The 19,183-nt window shown below is 59.5% G+C and overlaps 1 protein-coding gene across 3 annotated transcripts; it reads left to right on the plus strand.

The window, feature by feature from the left end:
• The first annotated feature begins 306 nt into the window (after positions 1-306).
• TOP3B (DNA topoisomerase III beta) lies at positions 307-18,349 on the plus strand. Of its 3 annotated transcripts, none has more exons than XM_027088504.1 (18): positions 307-419; positions 4,458-4,635; positions 5,690-5,821; positions 6,866-6,972; positions 7,505-7,579; positions 8,700-8,896; positions 9,283-9,439; positions 10,171-10,284; positions 11,677-11,767; positions 12,469-12,623; positions 12,728-12,833; positions 13,500-13,646; positions 13,728-13,901; positions 15,325-15,453; positions 15,851-16,000; positions 16,349-16,449; positions 16,950-17,151; positions 17,797-18,349. In XM_027088504.1, the coding sequence occupies exons 2-18, from the start codon at positions 4,566-4,568 to the stop codon at positions 18,273-18,275; spliced, it is 2,586 nt and encodes an 861-aa protein (XP_026944305.1). In that variant the 5' UTR covers positions 307-419; positions 4,458-4,565; the 3' UTR covers positions 18,276-18,349. The 3 variants fall into 3 exon arrangements, with proteins under 3 accessions (XP_026944305.1, XP_026944304.1, XP_026944306.1); XM_027088503.1 differs by lacking the exon at positions 307-419 and adding an exon at positions 460-1,268; XM_027088505.1 differs by lacking the exons at positions 307-419; positions 4,458-4,635; positions 5,690-5,821; positions 6,866-6,972; positions 7,505-7,579 and adding an exon at positions 8,166-8,255.
• Positions 18,350-19,183: the final 834 nt, after the last annotated feature.

Consider the following 19,183-nt stretch of genomic DNA (forward strand, 5'->3'; position numbering starts at 1 on the left):
GCATTGAAAGAAGCCTGCTATACACGCATCTGTAGTTTTTAGTTTTTAGTTTAGTTATTAGCAGTATATATGTTTTCATGCTTAACATCCAGTTTTCATCTTTGTAGGTAATTATTATTGCCTCCCCGCGGCGAGGAAGAACGGGGTGGAGGGCTTGGGGACCCCGGCCAGGGTGGGGTTTGGGGACCTCTGCGGACCCAGGCGGGGAGGGCTTGGGTGGGGTTTGGGGACCCGTGTGGACCCCGCGTGCTAGGGCCGACTGGAGGACGTGCCCCGGAACGCGCGAGCCTCGGAACCTGTGGACGCGGGCGTGCGGCGCCGGAGGGCAGAGGGGGACGCCGTCCGCAGACGGACCCGGAAGCAGGTCGCCTCCGGCCGCCGGGAGCAGGAGGCGGAGCGGAACGGAACCCGGGACGCGGGTGAGCGACGAACGGCGAGCAGCGGGCGGAGGGCGGCTCGGGGTATGGGCCGAGCCCCGCCGCTGGGAGCTGGTCCCCGCCGGGCTCTGCATTCTCGGCGCCTCCTACCGGGCCAGTGGGTTCGGGGAGTGACCGGAGGGAGCAGGCGCTGCGGCTGGAGCCCCTCCGCGCCGAGTCCCCCGCAGCCCCCCAAGGCGGGGTCCGCGTCGCAGGCGGGGACAGAGGCCGCGCCGCGTCGGGCAGGGTCGGGGTCCAGGCGTCGCCCGCCGCCCCCCGCCCGGTCCGGTCTGGAGGGCGCCGGGGTGTGTTTCTCTGAGTAGTTGGTGTAGACGCGGGGGGTGGGGTGCGGAGGGCACTTTTGTGGACAAATTAGCTGGAATCCTGGGAAGTATTTTCTCACAGTGGCCTCGTCTTCCTTCTTTGTCGCTCAGCCTGTGAGAACAGGACGTGAGAAAGTCACCCCAACGCGGGCTTAGTGGCCAGCGAGCCATAGAGTCCCTAGAGACTTGCCAAAGATCACTGACACTAGTCTGTATTGTTCTGAACCTCAGTCTACTCATAGTTTAAAAAGTTACAGCATAGGCTTCGTAGGGTTGCTAGAAAGATTAAACAAAGTAGCGTTTACAGCTGTAGCGTGCCTGCAAGGGAGGAGCTTAAGAAAGGGTTCTTTCCCTGACTCCATAGGTTTTGCTAAAGTCACTAAGGTGGGAAATCCTAGGCCTGTAAATGCCGTGCGGACCACTGCTAGGCCTCCACTCCCAAGCTGAATCCACCTGTGCATAAGACACTGACATGGAAGGACTTTATCCACTGTGTCTCCCAAGGACACATACCATTGTGGTATTGCTGGTGAGTTGACAGGCTAACCTCTACTCTCCTTGACTTTCAGCCCTCTTAATTACAGCCCTAATTTGGGGTGTTTGCTGTCAACATCCTCTTAGCACTTGCTAATCTCCCTTTTTGAAATAAGGGGACAAACTTCAGGCTCGGAGCTTTGGCAGGCAACAAGATCAAACTTGACAGACCATGTAGGTTACTGGAAAGAATCTAGTTCTGGTTATTGATTATAGGCTTTCAGCTCCTAAGAGGCTATGAAATTTCCCTTTTTTAATATATTTAAGCTTTTTCTTCAAGGCAGAAACTTAAGTGAATAATAATGTTGGTAAGGCAGAGGTATTAAGATGATGTATAAATGAAGTTTGCAAGCCACTGCTCTCAGCTTCTGTTCTCATTGGCTTCCATTTTGAAATTGGAGATGTGCCTTAATGGAAAAATAGGGAGGCCCCAAGATTATCACAGGCAGTTAATCAGTTAAGACTGCCAAAATCTTTTAAAAGGTGGAACCTGGTGCAGTTTAAAAAGAAAAAAGAAAAAAAAAAAAGTACCTGGCTGGAAGTAAGGAAGCATGAGTTTCAGCCCCAACTTGGTAAATTTCCCCGCTTACCTTTGGCAAATCGCTTTCTCTGGGTCTTAGTTCTCTCTTGTGATGGTTGTACTGGATCATCACCAAGACTCCTTCCCCCAGGATTCCATGATTCCATGATTCCATATCCTTAAAGAAAGTGATTTTTTCCCCCTAATAAAGCAGTGGTACTCAGGAGGTTACAAAGTACTCATGCAGTAGTGGAGTATAAACTGTTAAACCAGAAGCCCTGTTTCTTTAGAGCCAGAGCTGCTGGAGACAGACCACATATCAACTGTGGAATAGCAACTACACAGTGACAGGTGGACAGGTGCTCTGAAATTGGGACTGATGCTGATGTGACTTTTGTGACTGTCCAGTTGTATCCCTTGTCCTGGATAAATGAGGTAATCCCTTTGAAGATGCTAGGGCAAAATGTTTGTCTCTAAAGGGATCTTTACAGAAGAATACGTTAATTATTTACTGGAAGAGTATTTAGGATCCTTAGGTATGAAGGGGAGTAGTGAAGATGTAAAACTTCCAGAAACACCATGGAAAAAAGAACACTGAGGGGCTTCCCTGGTGGCGCAGTGGTTAGGAATCCATCTCCAATGCAGGGGATACCGGTTCGAGCCCTGGTCCGGGAAGTTCCCACATGCCGCGAAGCAACTAAGCCCAAGCGCCACAACTACTGAGCCTGCGCTGTAGAGCCCGTGAGCCACAACTGCTGAAGCCCACGCACCTAGAGTCCATGCTCCATGACAGAAGCCACTGCAGTGAGAAGCCCACGCACCGCAACAAAGAGTAGCCCCTGCTCACTGCAACTAGAGAGAGCCTGCACGCAGCAACGAAGACCCAACACAGCCAAAAATAATTTTTTTAAAAAAAAGAAGAAAGAACATTGGATAGGTGAAATGTTTGCAATACTCTTACAGATTTAAAGTCAGTTTTTCAATTTTAGACATCAAAGAAAGTATTTTTATTATTCACTTTGCAGTTAAAATTGCTCTTTTATTTATTCAGTCAGTATTTGCTCATCGTCTGTTACTTGTCATTAGAGTAACAGCCCTGTCCTCTTGGAGTTTACGTACGTTCTAGGAACTGTGAGACGAAAAAATAAATACGTAGCTGGAGAGGCTCTCGGGTATAGTGGTCGGTGCTGTAGGGAAGCAAAGCAGGGCTGCCGCCCCCCCCCCCCCCGCCCCAGGATGCTCACAGAGGCTGGACAGGTTGAGGGCTGTGCATGTGTGTTTAAGTCCTGCCGCTTGATCTCTGGTCTTCCCGACCCTACAATTCCTGACATGGGGCAGCACAGCACCTCCACCGAGGGCACTGGCAGGACAATTACACCATAATTGCTGGCTGCTCTTGTGACGCAGAAGTGAGAAAACCTAAGGGAACGTTTTAGGATAAGTCCTTCCTTCTTTGGAAGGGATGAGAAACTCCCTTTGCTGCCAGTTTCCCCTTCTGGCCTCTGGCTTCTGTGGGTGAGGGAAGGGGAGTCCCTGGGCCGCCTTGAAACTCTGCCCCCGGACACTGCACAGCTCATGCCTGCCCTGTGCCACCCCTGCTCTGCCCCTCATGGCACAGGGCGACACACTGAGCGTGCAGTGGGTGCTCTGTAAATCATGTGGGATCCCTGAGCTCGTCCCTGGATGTGGGGCTGCTATGGCCACACGCTCGTAGTTTTGAGAGATGTCGTCAAGTCGCTCCGGTCAAATTCCACCAGCCACATCCGGGTCTGCCTGCCCCCCAGCCCCATCACCTGCGACCCTTGCTGGTGACATAAGTACAGGCCTGTTCTAGCTGTACTTTGCTTGGGGGAATGTTTTGGACATCAGGTCATACCGTAAAGGGCTAATTTCCTCATTATCTAAACGACTCCTAAAATAAGACAGCAACCCTCTTGGAAAAAATGGGTACAACTATGAATAAACAGCTCACAGAAAAGGATCCATCCTGTCTTTCCCTAAAAGAGGGAGAATCCTTTAAAGAAGAGTTAGTGCCTGAGCCGGGCCTTTGACAGTAGAGCTGCCTTCCCCAGGATCCGTGGAACATTCCAGGCAAACAGATGTATTTTTTTCTTTAGAGGACAATGTCCAATTTAACCGGCCAGACCCTGGCCTGCAAAGTGAGAGGTGGGGCAGGGCAAGTGGGGAGGCAGGGCAAGTGGGGAGGTAGGTCAGGGCCTTTTGCGAAGGGTCTCTCGAGCTCTGCTGGGGGCTGGATCTCCTGGCCAGTGGGTCTCAGCCCAGTCGGGAGTCAGGAGGACATGGGTGCCCAGCCTGGGCATCTGCATTGGGTAAAGTGCCCAGGGCACCCTCATGCTCAGCCCAGGTGAGGATGCCGTCTCAGCCCTGGGGGTACACTCTGGCTCCACGGGAGGGGGCCAGGCCCAAAGGCCCCGAGGGCTTCCTAGCGTGGATCTGGGGACAAAATAAGCCTGGGGTCATGGGGCCACCTCATCTTTTCAAGCAAAGCCGTGGTCCCGATCCGGTTCAGTTGCCCTAGGCAGTTGTCTGTCAGGTGCCTTCAGGTTTCCCTGAGTTTCTTTTTCTTGCCTTGGGTTTGTTTTGTTCTTTAAAGTGAGAGGTTCCACTGGAAGCATCGTTGTTTTCTGCATGTCTTTTCTCTAGGAGTTGGCATGGCAGCAGCGTGACGCTGCCCTAGGTCAGTGTGTGAGCTGTTTCACTGCCATTTCCCTGAGAGCAGAGTGAGGCAGGGTGCTGGCAGCCTGAGACAAGATGAAGACGGTGCTCATGGTGGCTGAGAAGCCGTCCTTGGCCCAGTCCATCGCCAGAATCCTCTCTCGAGGTAGGAGGGCAGCCCCGGCGCGCTCAACGGCTTTGATCTGTGAGCGTGGGCGTTCCTGCTCTGCAGCTCAATCCTTTCTTCTTCCTAAGCAACCCCAGCTCCCTGGAGTCAAGTCTGTTCAGGACAGCAGGTGTGGATGAAGCCCTCGGTCACTTAGTCACTTAGTCCCTGTGGGGTGCGATTACTGCCATGCTGAGCGTGAGCCGGGGCTCCCACAAGGTGCAGGCGCAGCTGGCAGCACATGGCAGGCAGACCACTGGACGAGTGCTGTGCCAGGCAGGGTGGTCGGTCACGAGCAGCAGAAACAAGCCCTGCTAACTTGAGCAGAAAGAGTCCACTGGAAGGACCCCACCCGGCCTAGTCTGCTGAGGCCATGCCGTGGGCATCAGCACCACCGCCCTGTGGACGCCCCGCTGCAGCTGCACCCACGCCCCTCACGCCACTTGATGGTGCCATGAGGCTGAGCCGTGCCCCTGAGACCGCAGGGCACTGGGAAAGAGAACACCTGCCCTTGCCTCACCCTAGCCCCTGGGTGGTTGGTGGGTGCTGGGGACCCAGAGATGGCAGGCGTCCACCTTGACCTCCCCTCAGTCCAGCGGCTGAAGGAAGAGGAGACCCCAGGGCAGCAGGCTGAGAAGTCATCTGAAGGGGAGGGGAGACCCCAGAAGTGCCCGGTCCCCAGAGGCCGAGAAAGTTCAGGGAAAGGGCCATTGTTTGGGAGTGGAGAGGTCACCCTGAAGTTCGATAGTTAGGGGGTCTTTGGGGAACCTCTGAGTAGGGTTTAAAAGGGGCAGAAATCAGATTCAGGAGTGAATACAGAAATGCAGAGAACGACCCAAGAGTGTCTGCTCTTGAGCGTCCAGAGGGGGCGCTCTCGGCCCCTACACACACCCAGCTCTGCGTGTTTCCCCTGAGAGCCGCTAGATCTCTCAGCACCCGGTGACTGCTGCTGCCTGAGGAATGTTGTCACTGACCACTGTGGGGAGGGGACCCCGGCCCTCCAAGAGGCAGCGTCAGGGCCCCAGGTCCCCGCATGGCTGTGCTTCTCCTGCAGGGAGCATGTCCTCACGCAAAGGGCTGAACGGGACATGCTCAGTGCACGAGTACACCGGGACCTTCACTGGCCAGCTGGTCCGCTTCAAGATGACGTCCGTCTGTGGTCATGTGATGACCCTGGACTTCCTGGGTGAGCCCCTGCCCCCCTGCCCACCTTCCATTGCACTGAGGAGCCCTGCCTGGTGCTGCCCAGGGTCCAGTTGGAGCCCAGGGCAGGCTCCGGGCAGAGAGGTTTGTCCAGAACCCATGAGTCCTGAGGCCAGCAGACTGGAGAGCTGACCTGGGGTCCCTGTCCCAGTGGTGCCCCTTGGTCACTGTGTGCCCTGCACCTTCCTGTGCAGAGTGGAGGCAGTGGTCCCCACCTGAGCAGGGGCCTGGCCCGTGTAGGCATTCCACAGAGGGCTGCTGCCCCTCCAAGTATGACCTTTGTCCCACAGTCAGTCAGTGGTGATTGGAAGGCCAGCATCAGTGACCCAGTGGGGCTGGTTGCAGGGTCGCAGTTGATGTGGGTCCGACCTAGGCTCTGACCCTCACTGCACCGGAGCTGGGCCTCCGTGCACTTCTGCTTCTCGTGTGTGAAGGATCTGAGATCAGTGCCATCACCTCCCAGGACTGTTTGAGGCCCCAGTGGGGCGGGAGGTGCAGCACTGAGCGCGGGCCGCTCACAGCAGAGCCTTGGCAGTTCTTGCTCCCCTTGCAGCAGGGCATTCGGACCCTGAAGTCAGGGAGCTGGGGCTTGAACTTGGCTGTCTGACCAGCAAGGCCTAGAAGGAAGCCTACCGGCTGGGCGTGTGAGGCCGAACGCCAAGTAGAGAAGTGTGGGGGATGTGCCAGATGGGGGGCCTGAGGACACTGAGGCCCCCCGGGATCCGCTGAGCGCCTATCGGGGGCCGGCCAAGTGCTGGGCGGGGAGAGGGTACAGAAACCTGCTGGAGGAGGAGACAGGGCATGAGTGGCAGTGAGACCACCAGGAGCGGTGCCCCCAGCCACAGAGAACATCCGGGAGCAGCTCCCACGCGCGGCTCAAGTGTGTTGTCGGCTCACATCTCAGGCGAAGGGAGGCCCTGCTCTGGGCAAAGGGTTCTCCGAGCCTCCCCCTCCCCACCCTCCTCCTGGGGTCCAAGTCCCAGGAAGCGTGAAGTGTGATTCGGACGTCCAATGCCTGTGTTTGTAGGAAAGTACAACAAGTGGGACAAGGTGGACCCCGCCGAGCTGTTCAGCCAGGCCCCAACGGAGAAGAAGGAGGCCAACCCCAAGCTGAACATGGTGAAGTTCCTGCAGGTGCGTCCTGAGCGTGAGGGAGCACCCTCAGCCCGCCCCCCCCAGGTGCCCTTAGGCCCACTCCTCCCCCACAGTCAGCCTGGGCTCCCCGGCACCCGGGGCAACATCCTGCTTTTAAAATAGTTTGGTGGTGGTGATTTCCTAATTTTAAAACAAATGCATACATGTGATGAAAATTAGAAAATACAAGTAAGTAAAAAAAAAAATTAATTATAATCTCACTATCCAAGACAACTACTGTTAATACTTAGTTATTTCATTTTAGCTTTTTTTTAAATGCAGTTTTGGAGGTTAAGATCACGTGGCATTTATAACTTTTTTGTCCAAAAAACAGCAGTTCTGAAGTAAATTCTTTGCTGAGAGGCTAAGCCAGCCTGACTGTAGCCAACTCCTTGGCTCAGCCTGGGCCCTGCCCCGGGCTCCAGGGCTCAGGGTGATCGGGGCCCGGGCTCTGCTCCGCCAGCCGGGCAGGGGCACCATTGGCAGGCACTGGGGGCCGAGGCAGGTGTGATTCCCCATGTGCTGTGCTCAGGTGGAGGGCAAAGGCTGTGACTACATCGTACTGTGGCTGGACTGCGACAAGGAGGGAGAGAACATCTGCTTCGAGGTGAGGGGGCTGGGGGTCCATACATCGGCCTTCCCGCCGCTGTCATGCCACTCCTGGCACTGATGCTGCCAGGGGAACCATGGCACTGGCTTAAATTCTGGTGATTCTATAGATATTTTAAGATGCATGGGCTCTGCCCAGGGGAGGGAGTGTCCCTTTGCCTGAAGGGCACATTGTGAGGAAGCCGCGGCAGGATTTCCTAGATGGAGGACTGCCTGGAGGAGAGGGTGGGTTCTGAGCATCGCACCCTCCCAGCGCCATGCAGGGACCTTCAGCCAGTGCTGCTTGATACCCTTTCACATACCTCCTTCTCCCCCCGCCCCCCAAGCTGTGCCCTCCCGCCTCCCGTCTCCGCCAGCCCCCAGGCGCCCCCCCTCAGACTGGAAGCAGGTGGCAGCTCCCAGGCCTGCCTCCCGCAGGAGCCCCTCAGTCTGGAACACCCCAGCTCTCACCTGGGACCTGGCACCTCAGGAAACTGTTCCCAGACACCCCTCTCCCGACGCCTCCCCTGCAGGGCTGCTTCTCCCCAGGGACCTTTGCGTCTGGGGTGGAGAATGTTGGCAGCTCACAGGCTTTCTCCCCTCAGAAACGGAGCCACTCCCTCCCCATAAGGAAGCTGCATGGGCAGGCTCCAGCGGCGACTCCCCTCCCGCTGCACGGCCTTCACTAACTCTTAGTGAGTCTGGGCTCCAGGCCCCCCAGGTCCCCCACCCTGCTCTAGTCCTGAGATGCACCGGCCCCCACCCCTATCCACTGCGTTTTCGTCTTCTTTTCCCTTCTCTGTCTTTCCTCCAGTCTCTGGAAAGTCTCCCAAATCCCCTCGGCCCTCCCAGCACTCCCTCCTCTAGAAGGTGGGAAAGTGGGTGGATCGGGGTGGACTTGGAGGCTGGGGTCCCTTGTGTCCCCTGCAGTAGTGCCTCCTAGTTTGGGTGTGGAAACCACTGTAGGAAGAGAGGGGGTGGCAGTAGGAAGGGGGTTTGAACACAGCAGTGGACAGAAGGAAAGGAAGCGCATGGCAGGAGGCCCGTGGAGACTGAGGCTCCAGGAGGAGGGGGCAGTGGAGGGGGCCTGGCACCCAGGTCAGGTGAGGTGTGGGCGTTACAGCCGGCCGCCTCCCCAGGTCCTGGATGCGGTGCTGCCTGTCATGAATCAGGCCCACAGTGGCGAGAAGACAGTGTTCCGGGCCCGGTTCAGCTCCATCACAGACACAGACATCTGCACTGCCATGGTCCGCCTGGGTGAGCCCGACCACAACGAGGCACTCTCAGTGGATGCGCGGCAGGAGCTGGACCTGCGCATCGGCTGCGCCTTCACCAGGTGCTGCCCGCCCCCTGGCCAGGCCACTGCCTCGCCTGGCTCCCGACCTCCCCACAGGCCTGGTCGGCGACAGGAGATTGTCAGCATTTTTAAATCCCCAAGAAAACTGTCTCTTTAGCTGACGCAGACCACAGAGGTCCCCTCTCGACAAGCAGGGTGGGCAGGTCTTGAGGGGGTGGAGGGGCACGGAATAAAATAGGGCTTCCGGCCAGGGTGAACAGAGCCTCTGCTCTTCCCTTTCCATCTTTTGAGCAGGGAGCAGTTGCCTTGGTCTCCTCCCATACCCGCCAGCCAGCCTCCTGTCCGACTCCCACGGGCAGCTAACGATGGTATTTGAGTGAATGTGTGACCAAAATGTCCTCCTCTCCCCCCAACCCCCTTTATAGGTTTCAGACTAAATACTTCCAGGGGAAATACGGCAACCTAGACAGCTCGCTCATCTCCTTCGGGCCATGCCAGACCCCCACGCTGGGCTTCTGCGTGGAGAGACATGATAAAATCCAGTCCTTCAAACCGGAGACCTACTGGGTGCTGCAGGCCAAGGTTCACTTCCTTTTCCTGTTCATGCTGGGTCTTTCCGGGTTTGGGTATGGATTCTGAGAGCCTCCATCATCATTGTCATAGTCCCCAGGCCAAGGGCACAGCTGTGGGTGGCTGTCCCACCAGGAAGTGGTTGCGGGTGCCCAGGGAAGGGCCCCCAGCCTTCGTGGAGGCCGCAGGACAAGGCCAGGCCTGGACGCTCTGGCAGCTCAGGGTAAGGTCACCCGCCAGGCCCACAGTTGGGGTGGTCAGGTCCAAGGACTGGACTGAGGGCCACGAGCTGCTGACTTTCGAGCTTCTAAGAAGTCTTGGAACTCCTGCTCCAAGTAAAAAGGAAGGTTTTTGTAAGATTTAGAGCATAATACAGAGCTGCTTCAGTCAACACAGGGCTGGGGTCTCCTAGGTGGGGCCACATCTAGTGCCAGCGGGGCTTAGGGGATGAGAGGTGGGGGCCCCGGTGCTCCCTAAGGACACCTCAGCCTCGGCTTGGGGCTCCCCTCGTGAGGCCGTCTGGCTGATCTCAGCAAGGAGGCCTCGTGTCAGAGCAGCCTCCACTTGGGGAGGGGCTGGGCCTCAACCTGCACACCTGCGACTGTGCATCTGAACAGGTACAGCTGAGAGACTTCAGAGGCAGGGCCCAGGCGAGGACCAGCTCTGTCTGCCCCGATTCTCCCTGCTGGCACTGGCTCACCTGGATGCTTTCTCTCCCGGGCTCTCCTGTTCCCCTCCTGCAGGTGGATGCCGATAAGGACCGATCCCTCCTTTTGGACTGGGACCGAGTGCGTGTGTTCGACCGGGAGATCGCACAGATGTTCCTGAACATGACCAAGCTGGAGAAGGAGGCCCAGGTGGGCTGCTCCACCCACATGAGTCCCATCTGCCTTGGGGGGGGCCTCAGAAGACTCTGCTGACCTAGGCTTATATCTTTCTCTGCCTTTCTGGAACACAGACACTTTTTAGACAGAAGAATGGTTACTCACGACACGCTCCCACTAAGAAACTCCTTCCCAGGCCGTATCTGCCGTGCACCACGTGCCTGCTCTGAGCCCTCCATGTGCCCTGTGGGCATTACCTCCTTTGGGAGGATTCCACCCATATGTCCCTTTTCTGTGACACCTCAGGCTAGCAACTAGAGGCCCCTACGCACATCAAGAACCCGCCCAGGTCCCACAGCCAGCATGGGCGTCTCTGGGTCATCAGCTTTCGTGGCCTTCATGTGCTACGTTTCTTACTCAGGTTTTCACGAATTGGAAAGCATGGGCTGCGTGGCTGTTAGGAAGAGGTTGATGCCACCTGGCAACTGGCTGGCCGCATGGGTGGGGGCACGTCTGCGGCTGTGGCAGCTTATGCCTTGCAGTCATGACGGCCCCCGTGGTCACTGAGGCTCACCTGGCCTCCTTCAGCCGCCTTCTCTCGTCCTTCCTGAACCTTCCTGGGCATCCCCTTGCTGAGGGCAGTTGACTCAGGCCCCAGAGCTTCACCTAAAGCTGCCCCGTGCTTCTGCCCGCAGTGGCCACCCCGTCTGAGTGCCCCCTCCCCCTGTCCGTGATCCAAGCTGCCCCTGCTGCACAGACACCACTTGGCCTCAGTGTTAGCCCCACATCTGTCTGGAATTCAGGGGGCACGGCCCTGGCCAGGTCCACGTGAGGTTGGCAGGGGCGAGGGGTGGCGGTTGAGAGGTTTGGATTGTTTTTGCCACAAAGTGGTCACTCTTCTGACAGCTGCTCAGCCCAGAGGCTGACGGTGGTTACTCACCACCGTTTTCCTTAAAGTGCATGGTATTCACCAAGTTCCAAAGTGGTTACCTACTTTTAGAAGTTAGGAGATTTCACATAAAAAATCCCAATTTTCAGCTTCTCCTCTCAAATTGGCAGGTGTAGCAACACTAGTGGGTGTAGTGAGGGGTAAGCAGCTGCCCCGGCGACAAGCCCTCACCCCACGGCCCCCGGGCCCCCCGCCAGCCCCGCAGCCTGGCAGACGCTGGCTCCTGTTGGGTTTCAAACATGCAGCCCTTTCTCCTGACTCTTCCCCCTTTTCTCCAGGTTTTCTGTTTCCCTGGAAAAGAATTTTCTTTCATTTTTCCTTCCTGGGCCTGAACAAATGTTCATTCAAGTCCTGAGTCCGCTGTGAAGAGAACTGGAGAAGCTGGGAGGGTAAAAGAGTCTAGACACTTGGCCACATGTCCTGAGTCTGTCATGGCGTCTCCCTGCACCCATGCATGAATCTATTCTGTCCCCCAGGTGGAGGCCATGAGCAGGAAGGAGAAGGCCAAGCAGAGGCCACTGGCCCTGAACACCGTGGAGATGCTGCGTGTGGCCAGCTCTTCCCTGGGTGAGTGTGGACGTTGCCTCAAAGCCCCCAGGAGACTTCTTGAGGCAGGCACATGGCGTCTTGACAGTAGCGATTGTGATGATGGCTGCTACCTGAGGGGGACAGCTGCAGTGGCGTCCCTGGTGCAGGGAGAGGCCAGGTGTGGGCGGGGCACTCGACAGGTGTGACAGCTGTGACATGGCCCTGAGCCTCGTTTCTACCATAGCGAGAAGGTTGTGCTAGAAGGTTGGTCTGGAGCTGGCAGACTCCAGGCATTGGTGGCCCCTCTGCAGCCTCAGGAAACCGTGGGCACCATCCTCTCAGGGCAGAACCTCCAGGGATGCTCGAGGGGCAGCGATGACATGGAGTGACCGCTCGCTGAGGCCAGCTTCTGCAGGTTGGGGAGGAGCAGGAGCATGAACCCCATCAGTGCCCTGCAGCGCTGTGAGCGCAGATGCGCCTGGGGGCTCAGGACGGAGGGCGCATGTGGACCATAGGGCGTGGGTGTGACCCCAGGCTGAGTAGGACACAGGCGCTCTGAAGGCCACGTTCAGCAGTATGGCTGCCAGCGTCTCGAGGATGACCCCTGGTGTCCCTGCCCTGGTGGGGGAGCTTGGCCTTGGATCAGGCCGTGTGGCCCCCACCTCCCAGGAGCCTGGGCACCTGGCCCAGGGGTGCCTGCTCTCCTGGCGTCCGGGCTGCTGAGCCTGCATGTCCGGCAGGGATGGGCCCACAGCACGCCATGCAGACCGCAGAGCGCCTCTACACGCAGGGCTACATCAGCTACCCGCGCACCGAGACCACCCACTACCCCGAGAGCTTCGACCTGAAGGGGCCTCTGCGGCAACAGGCCAACCACCCCTACTGGGCTGACACGGTGAGGCCAGGACCCCACGGGCCAGGCCAGGATGGGCAGCCACTCCTCCCATGTGGGTCGGCAGCCTTGCTCAGCTCATGCCTTGCTCCGGGCTTTCCTCTCAGGTGAAGCGGCTGTTAGCGGAAGGTATCAACCGCCCACGGAAAGGCCACGACGCTGGCGACCATCCCCCCATTACCCCCATGAAGTCTGCCACGGAGGCTGAATTAGGTATGGGGGCTCCCCTCAGAAGTTTGCGCATGCGCGAACACACGCATGCACGTGCGTGCACTTCAAGCTTCCCAGGAGGGCCGGGTGAGGAGCTTTGGCTACATGGCACCTTTGGACGGGGTCAGGCCCCATCAGCAGTGTGGGCCCCCACTGGCCCCGGCTGCAGTGAAGGGGCCACCTGAAGGTTGTGCTCTGTCGCCATGGATGGGACAGGAGTGAAGTGGTGGCAGCAGGTGTGTGATGTGCGGGCAGGCGCTGGAGCAGGCCAGGCAGGAGACCACAGATGGAGTGGGATGAGACCGGGGCAGGGTGACAGGCTCAACCATGGGGTGTCCTTACTTCCCACCCTCGAGGCCCTGCTGGTGGCCTGCGTGCTGGGAGAAGGCAGGAGAGGGAGACAGGAGCCCCTGTGCACAGCCCCAGTCTGAAGCGATGGTGGCAGGTCACTTATGGGGTAGGTTGGGCCCTGAAGCGCAGTCCCACCCAGAAGCAGAGCCTGAAAGAGCCACCGAGGCCTGGAGATGCTTGCAGTCCTTCTTGTGTGTCCCCTCCCCCTTCGAGGGCTTAGAGCAGGCCAGCCCTGGCGCCCACACCCTGCTGCTGGAGCACGAGTGCTGGGGCTGCTTGGAGCCAGAGTCCGGCACTGAGCAGCCGCGCCTTTTGCAGGCGGCGAGGCCTGGCGGCTGTACGAGTACATCACCAGGCACTTCATCGCCACAGTCAGCCATGACTGCAAGTACCTGCAGAGCACCATCTCCTTCCGGATCGGGCCTGAGCGCTTCACTTGCACAGGCAAGACCGTCATCTCCCCAGGTAGGTGGAGCCAGGCAGGCGCCTCTCCCACCTCCGCGGACATGGCCACCGGCCCTGAGTGTCGGCGCCCGGTCTCCACAGGTTTCACAGAGATCATGCCTTGGCAGAGTGTGCCCCTGGAGGAGAGCCTGCCCACCTGCCAGAGGGGCGACACCTTCGCCGTGGCTGAGGTCAAGATGCTGGAGAAGCAGACGAGCCCCCCTGACTACCTGACGGAGGCTGAGCTCATCACGCTCATGGAGAAGCACGGCATCGGTGGGTCCGGGCCCAGGGCTCCCATCCCAGGGCTGGGGCCCAGTGTGGCCAGCTGAGCCTGCAGGGTGGCCGCGGGCAGGCCCTCGCCAGGGCCTCCACCTCAGGACCTGGCCTTGCCTATAAAGGCCAACACGCACCCTTACAGGCACTAACTACCACCCCCAGAACTGAGTGTTGGCCCAGGTTGCCAGTGACTCACCCAGAGGGAGGACACAAAACTCAGAACAAATTCACAAGGCGACAGGAAAGCCAAGTTCCCACGGCACTGCTTCCCTGCAAGGGGAGTGGACATGCCCCACCCGGGGAGCTTTGAGCTCAAAAGTGGGGTCGCTGATGCACATGTCTCACGGGCGAGGGTCTCTCCCAGTCCCCAGGCCCAGGGCTGTGACCTGAGGCCTCACACCCCGGGGGATGGCCTTGTGCCAGTGCCACCTCCCCAGGTGGTGCTTGCTCCGAGGGGCTCTGCCTGTTCCCTGATGGGCTGCCCAGCTCACCGGGCCCCTCACAGTTGACAGGCTTTGGAGGGCTGTAGGACAACCAGGCCACGGTATCTGGACTCTGTTCCATCACTAACAGTCCCGCGGGTGCCTTGCCAGGGAGCCTCTTACCTGTGCCCGGGGTCCTGGTGACAGTGGTGGCCTTACCAGGAGAGCTGGGCTGCTGCTTCCAGGGGCCTGGGTGCCTGCAGTGGGTCCTGGTGGTCCTCAGCCTGCTGCGGGTGTGGGCGCCGCTCACCCAGCACCCTCTGCGCCTTCTTGTTGACGGGACGTCCGTGGCTTCTCGTGGCCACACACTAGACAGTGTCACGGACCTCCCGACAGCAGTTAAGGGCGGCCCTGTTGACCAGGGGCCTCGGGGCTGTGGCCCGAGTGCAGGAGGTGCCGCGGGTGTGTACGGTGCAGCACTGCAGAGCCACATGGGGCTCAGAGCCTGGCCCACCTCATCCCGCCAGCCATGGACCTCGGGGAGCAGTACAGGCAGCATCTGGCAGTGCCAGACAACCTAGATGTCTTTGGGGCAGGTGCACCCTGCAGCTGGGAGCCTGCCCTGGGGACTGATCACGAGGGACCGGGAGCCAGCAAGTGGGCAAACCTGGGCAGGTTTTGGAGGGACAATTTGTCAGGGAGGCTCCTCTGCATTTGGGGGGCTGGGTCCTTGGTTCTGGAAAGGTGTGGGTGCCACAAGGTCAAGACAGGGAGAGGCCAAGGAGGGCACGTTTCCAGATGTGAGGGGCAGACCGAGCTCTGTGACTTTGGCGGAGTTCCTTAGCCTCTCTGAGCTGGGAACATCGACGCTGGGTTCACAGGACAGCTCAGAAAAGGCCTGTGGTGTGGTGCCCAGGGGCAGGGCTGAGAACCGGGGGCCACAAGGCAGGCGGGGGTGAAGGGGGAGCCAAGTCTGACAGGGCCCTGCTGTGTCTCAGGGACGGATGCCAGCATCCCCGTACACATCAACAACATCTGCCAGCGTAACTACGTGGTCGTGGAGAGTGGGCGCCGACTCAAGCCCACCAACCTTGGTATTGTACTGGTGCACGGCTATTACAAGATTGGTGAGTCCGGCTGCCAGGCGCCTCCCCTCACAGACCCGGCCCTGCAGTGAGCCCGCAACTCCCACCACAAGGAGGCCGCTCCGGCCACTCCTAGGACCTGCCGTAGCAGGGCTGATGGACACATGGGTGTGTGTCAGGGTCCAAAAGGGGGACGTGGGCTCTTCCCTGCAGACTGGGCCCTGGGGTCCTTGCTGCAGTGCCGTCTGTCTGTCCTGAGGAGTCCTGAGGGGCCCATGGGAGATGGAGTACAGACCCCACCCAAGCAGCTTCATCCTGTCATGCTGTCCTGGAGATGGGGTGTCCTGGCCACTCCACACGGGATGCCGGGGGAGATCACAGGTGGAGGCAGCCCTGGCCCCGTGGCATGAGGGCTCACAGTGCGTCCCCTACTCCGCAGATGCGGAGCTAGTGCTCCCCACCATTCGCAGTGCAGTAGAGAAGCAGCTGAACCTGATCGCCCAGGGTAAAGCCGACTACCGCCAGGTCCTGGGCCACACCCTGGACGTCTTCAAGAGGAAGTTCCACTACTTCGTGGACTCCATTGCGGGTGAGGCCCGCCTCTCCCCTGCTCGCCGGCCAGAGGACCCTGGTCAGGGCTGCCGCCTCCAGCAGCGATACCAGCTCCCAGATCCAGGCTCTGGGCTCCAGGCCATTGTCGGGATTACAGAGCGAGTGCAGTGACAGCACATGCAGCACACTCGGCTCGTGTGACAAACAGGGCTGCCGCTTGCCGCTCAGTTACTGACGCAAAGACCCCCACCCTCAGGGGTGGCCGTATTTACCCTCAGACTCTTGGCCCCGTGCGGTAGCTCCCTCAAGCCTGCCCGGTATACCGGCTGTCGTGGAGGTGGGCACCCCGGGGTCGGGGTGTGAGTCCCGCCCTGCTCACTTTCAGGCATGGATGAGCTGATGGAGGTGTCCTTCTCGCCCCTGGCGGCCACCGGCAAGCCCCTTTCCCGCTGTGGGAAGTGCCACCGGTTCATGAAGTACATCCAGGTAGGGGGGGAGGGGCCGGGACACACGGGGCAGGTGTGCACAGATGGGCGGTCTTGCCACCCCGCGGGCCTTGCTCCAGCTGCTTTCACACGGAGTGACGTGGGGGGCCTGGGCAGCTTTGCCAACAAACCCCCACCGCTGCCCCCAGCAGCACGTAAGCCATTAGGCCACTGAAACACGCACTGTCCATGTTCTCTTGACAACATGTTCCTTGCTGTCACGGATACTTGCTGTGCAGGGATTTTAGCACCTTTGTGTACGTGTGGAGCAAGTGTTCTGAGAGTCAGTGACCAGGGATCCTCGCCTGAGAGGTCCTGGTGATCCTCCATGCTATGTGCTACCTACACGTTATGCGTTAGCATCACGCACTGTGTTACGTTATAGGTGTTACACGTTATGTTTTACATGTTCCGTATCCTATGTCTCAGGGAGAATGAGGGTGGGCAGGAGGGTCAGCAGCCCCAGCAAACCTGTGACCACCCCCCCTGACTTTGCCACAGGCCAAGCCAAGCCGCCTGCACTGCTCCCACTGCGATGAGACCTACACCCTCCCCCAGAATGGCACCATCAAGCTCTACAAGGAGCTCCGGTGCCCGCTGGACGACTTCGAGCTGGTTCTGTGGTCATCAGGCTCGCGGGGCAAGAGCTACCCGCTGTGCCCATATTGCTCCAACCACCCACCCTTCCGAGACATGAAGAAAGGTGAGCTGTTCCCTCCCTAGACAGCTCGCCTGTCCCCCGGGCACCTGTGGTCCCTCCTTAGCACCAGCCCTGCTCATGCCATGCTGGACTCTGAGGGGACCCCGCGCCTACCATTCCTGAGCTCCCTGCACAGGGCCCCAAGGACCCAGGTGTGCTCGGGCACTGCTCAGGGCCCAGCCGGCCAGTCTGCCGCTCTCTGCCTAGTCGCGATTGGATGGTTGACCGTAGTCAGATCACTTGTGATCTGGGCAGTGGGCGTGCTCCTGGGCTGGGGGGAGTGAGAGGATGCAGTGGGAGGAGGCTGCCCCCAGCAAGGGGTAAGCCCTCAGTCACCACCTTTCTCAGGGAGACCCATCCCTGCCCTCCAGCAGCTTACAGGGCAGCAGATGGCCCCACCTGGGCCACGGGGAGCAAAGTAAAGCGGGGGTGGACTTGGCTGGAGGCCGTCCGGAAGCTGTCTGGAAACCTCAGAGTAGGGGGACGTCAGAGGTCAAGGAGGTCTCAGAGAAGTAGAGCCCAGGACCAGCATGCACAGGGCGAGAGGAGCGCAATCTGTTGGGATGAGGGTTGGGGTGGAGGTCCCGAGGGTGGGTGGGCGGGCAGGTGGGTGTGCATAATGGTACCCCCCCGCACTCCCCCCCCCAGGCACAGGCTGCAACGAGTGCACACACCCCACCTGCCAGCACTCGCTGAGCATGCTGGGCATTGGCCAGTGCGTGGAGTGCGAGAGCGGTGTGCTGGTGCTCGACCCCACCTCAGGCCCCAAGTGGCGGGTGGCCTGCAACAGGTGCAATGTGGTGGCGCACTGCTTCGAGAATGCCCACCGCGTGCGTGTGTCTGCCGACACCTGCGGCACCTGCGAGGCTGCACTGCTGGACGTCGACTTCAACAAGGCCAGGTCCCCACTGCCGGGTGACGGCACGCAGCACACGGGCTGCGTCTTCTGCGACCCTGTCTTCCAGGAGCTGGTGGAGCTGAAGCACGCAGCCTCCTGCCACCCCATGCACCGCGGGCCTGGGAGGAGGCAGGGCCGGGGCCGGGGCCGGGGCCGGAGGCCAGCGGGGAAGCCAGGCACCAGGAGACCCAAGGACAAGATGTCGGCCCTGGCCGCCTACTTCGTGTGACGGCCCTGCCCAGGCTCTGCATGGCGTCCTCTGGGTTACAGAAATCATTAAACACATTGTCTTCTCCAGAACGAGCAGCTCGCGGGACCTTGCCTGCTGTCAGAGGGTTGTGCCCGTCCCCCATTGGCCCTCCGGCCCCGTCCGCTCGCCTCTCCCTCGTCCTGCACACGCCCCCTTAGTGTCCGCTCTGCCCGCGTCCTGCAGGGAGGCCACCACACACGGAACGGGGAGCAGACCCAGTCCGAGGCTCCTGTCACGTTCTAGTGCATGTGAGACACGGCACAGTAACTGTGTGCATGCCTTGGGGGTAGCCCAGGCGCCTGGAAGGCAGGAAGCCACCAGCTGCCTGCCACCAGCTGTCCTAGGTGGGAGGAGGCGGCTGGGAGAAGCCTCCCTGGATGTTGGCCCTCACTCCCACCCACTGCCCCGGGCCAGACCCCTGCTCCCCACTTGGCGTCTGGGAGCGGGTCTGAGCGTGGGGCCTGCACCCTTAGGGCCCATTCCCATTTCAGTTCTCAAACACCCGTCCTTTCAGACAGAGGCAGGCAGCAGTTTACATGAGGGAATCGCCCACGTGCCAGGTGGAGAAAGTACCCCACAAGCCACACCGCCCTGCGGGCCGCCTGCCACCTGCCCCCTTCCCAAGCCTGCTCTACCCGAGGGGCACTTACGTCAGGCCTCCACACTTTGGGATTTCACCCTCTGCCCAGGCTCCACCGCAAGAAGAGGCTCCATGAAACACCTCTCGGAGCCTGTGCAAGGGGCAGTCAGAACCATGCTGCCCACACACGGACCACTACCTCAGTTGTAGATTCACCCTAGAGGCTGGAACTCAGGGGCCGGGTGGGCTGGGTGTTGTGGGGAGGCTCCTTTCCCAAGGGCAGGAGCGGAGCTGGGAGCTGAGGGGG

This window comes from Aethalodelphis obliquidens, unplaced genomic scaffold (genome assembly GCF_003676395.1).
Source record: "Aethalodelphis obliquidens isolate GAN/ISIS:26980383/991018 unplaced genomic scaffold, ASM367639v1 scaffold63, whole genome shotgun sequence".
Classification (NCBI taxonomy): Eukaryota; Metazoa; Chordata; class Mammalia; order Artiodactyla; family Delphinidae; genus Aethalodelphis; species Aethalodelphis obliquidens.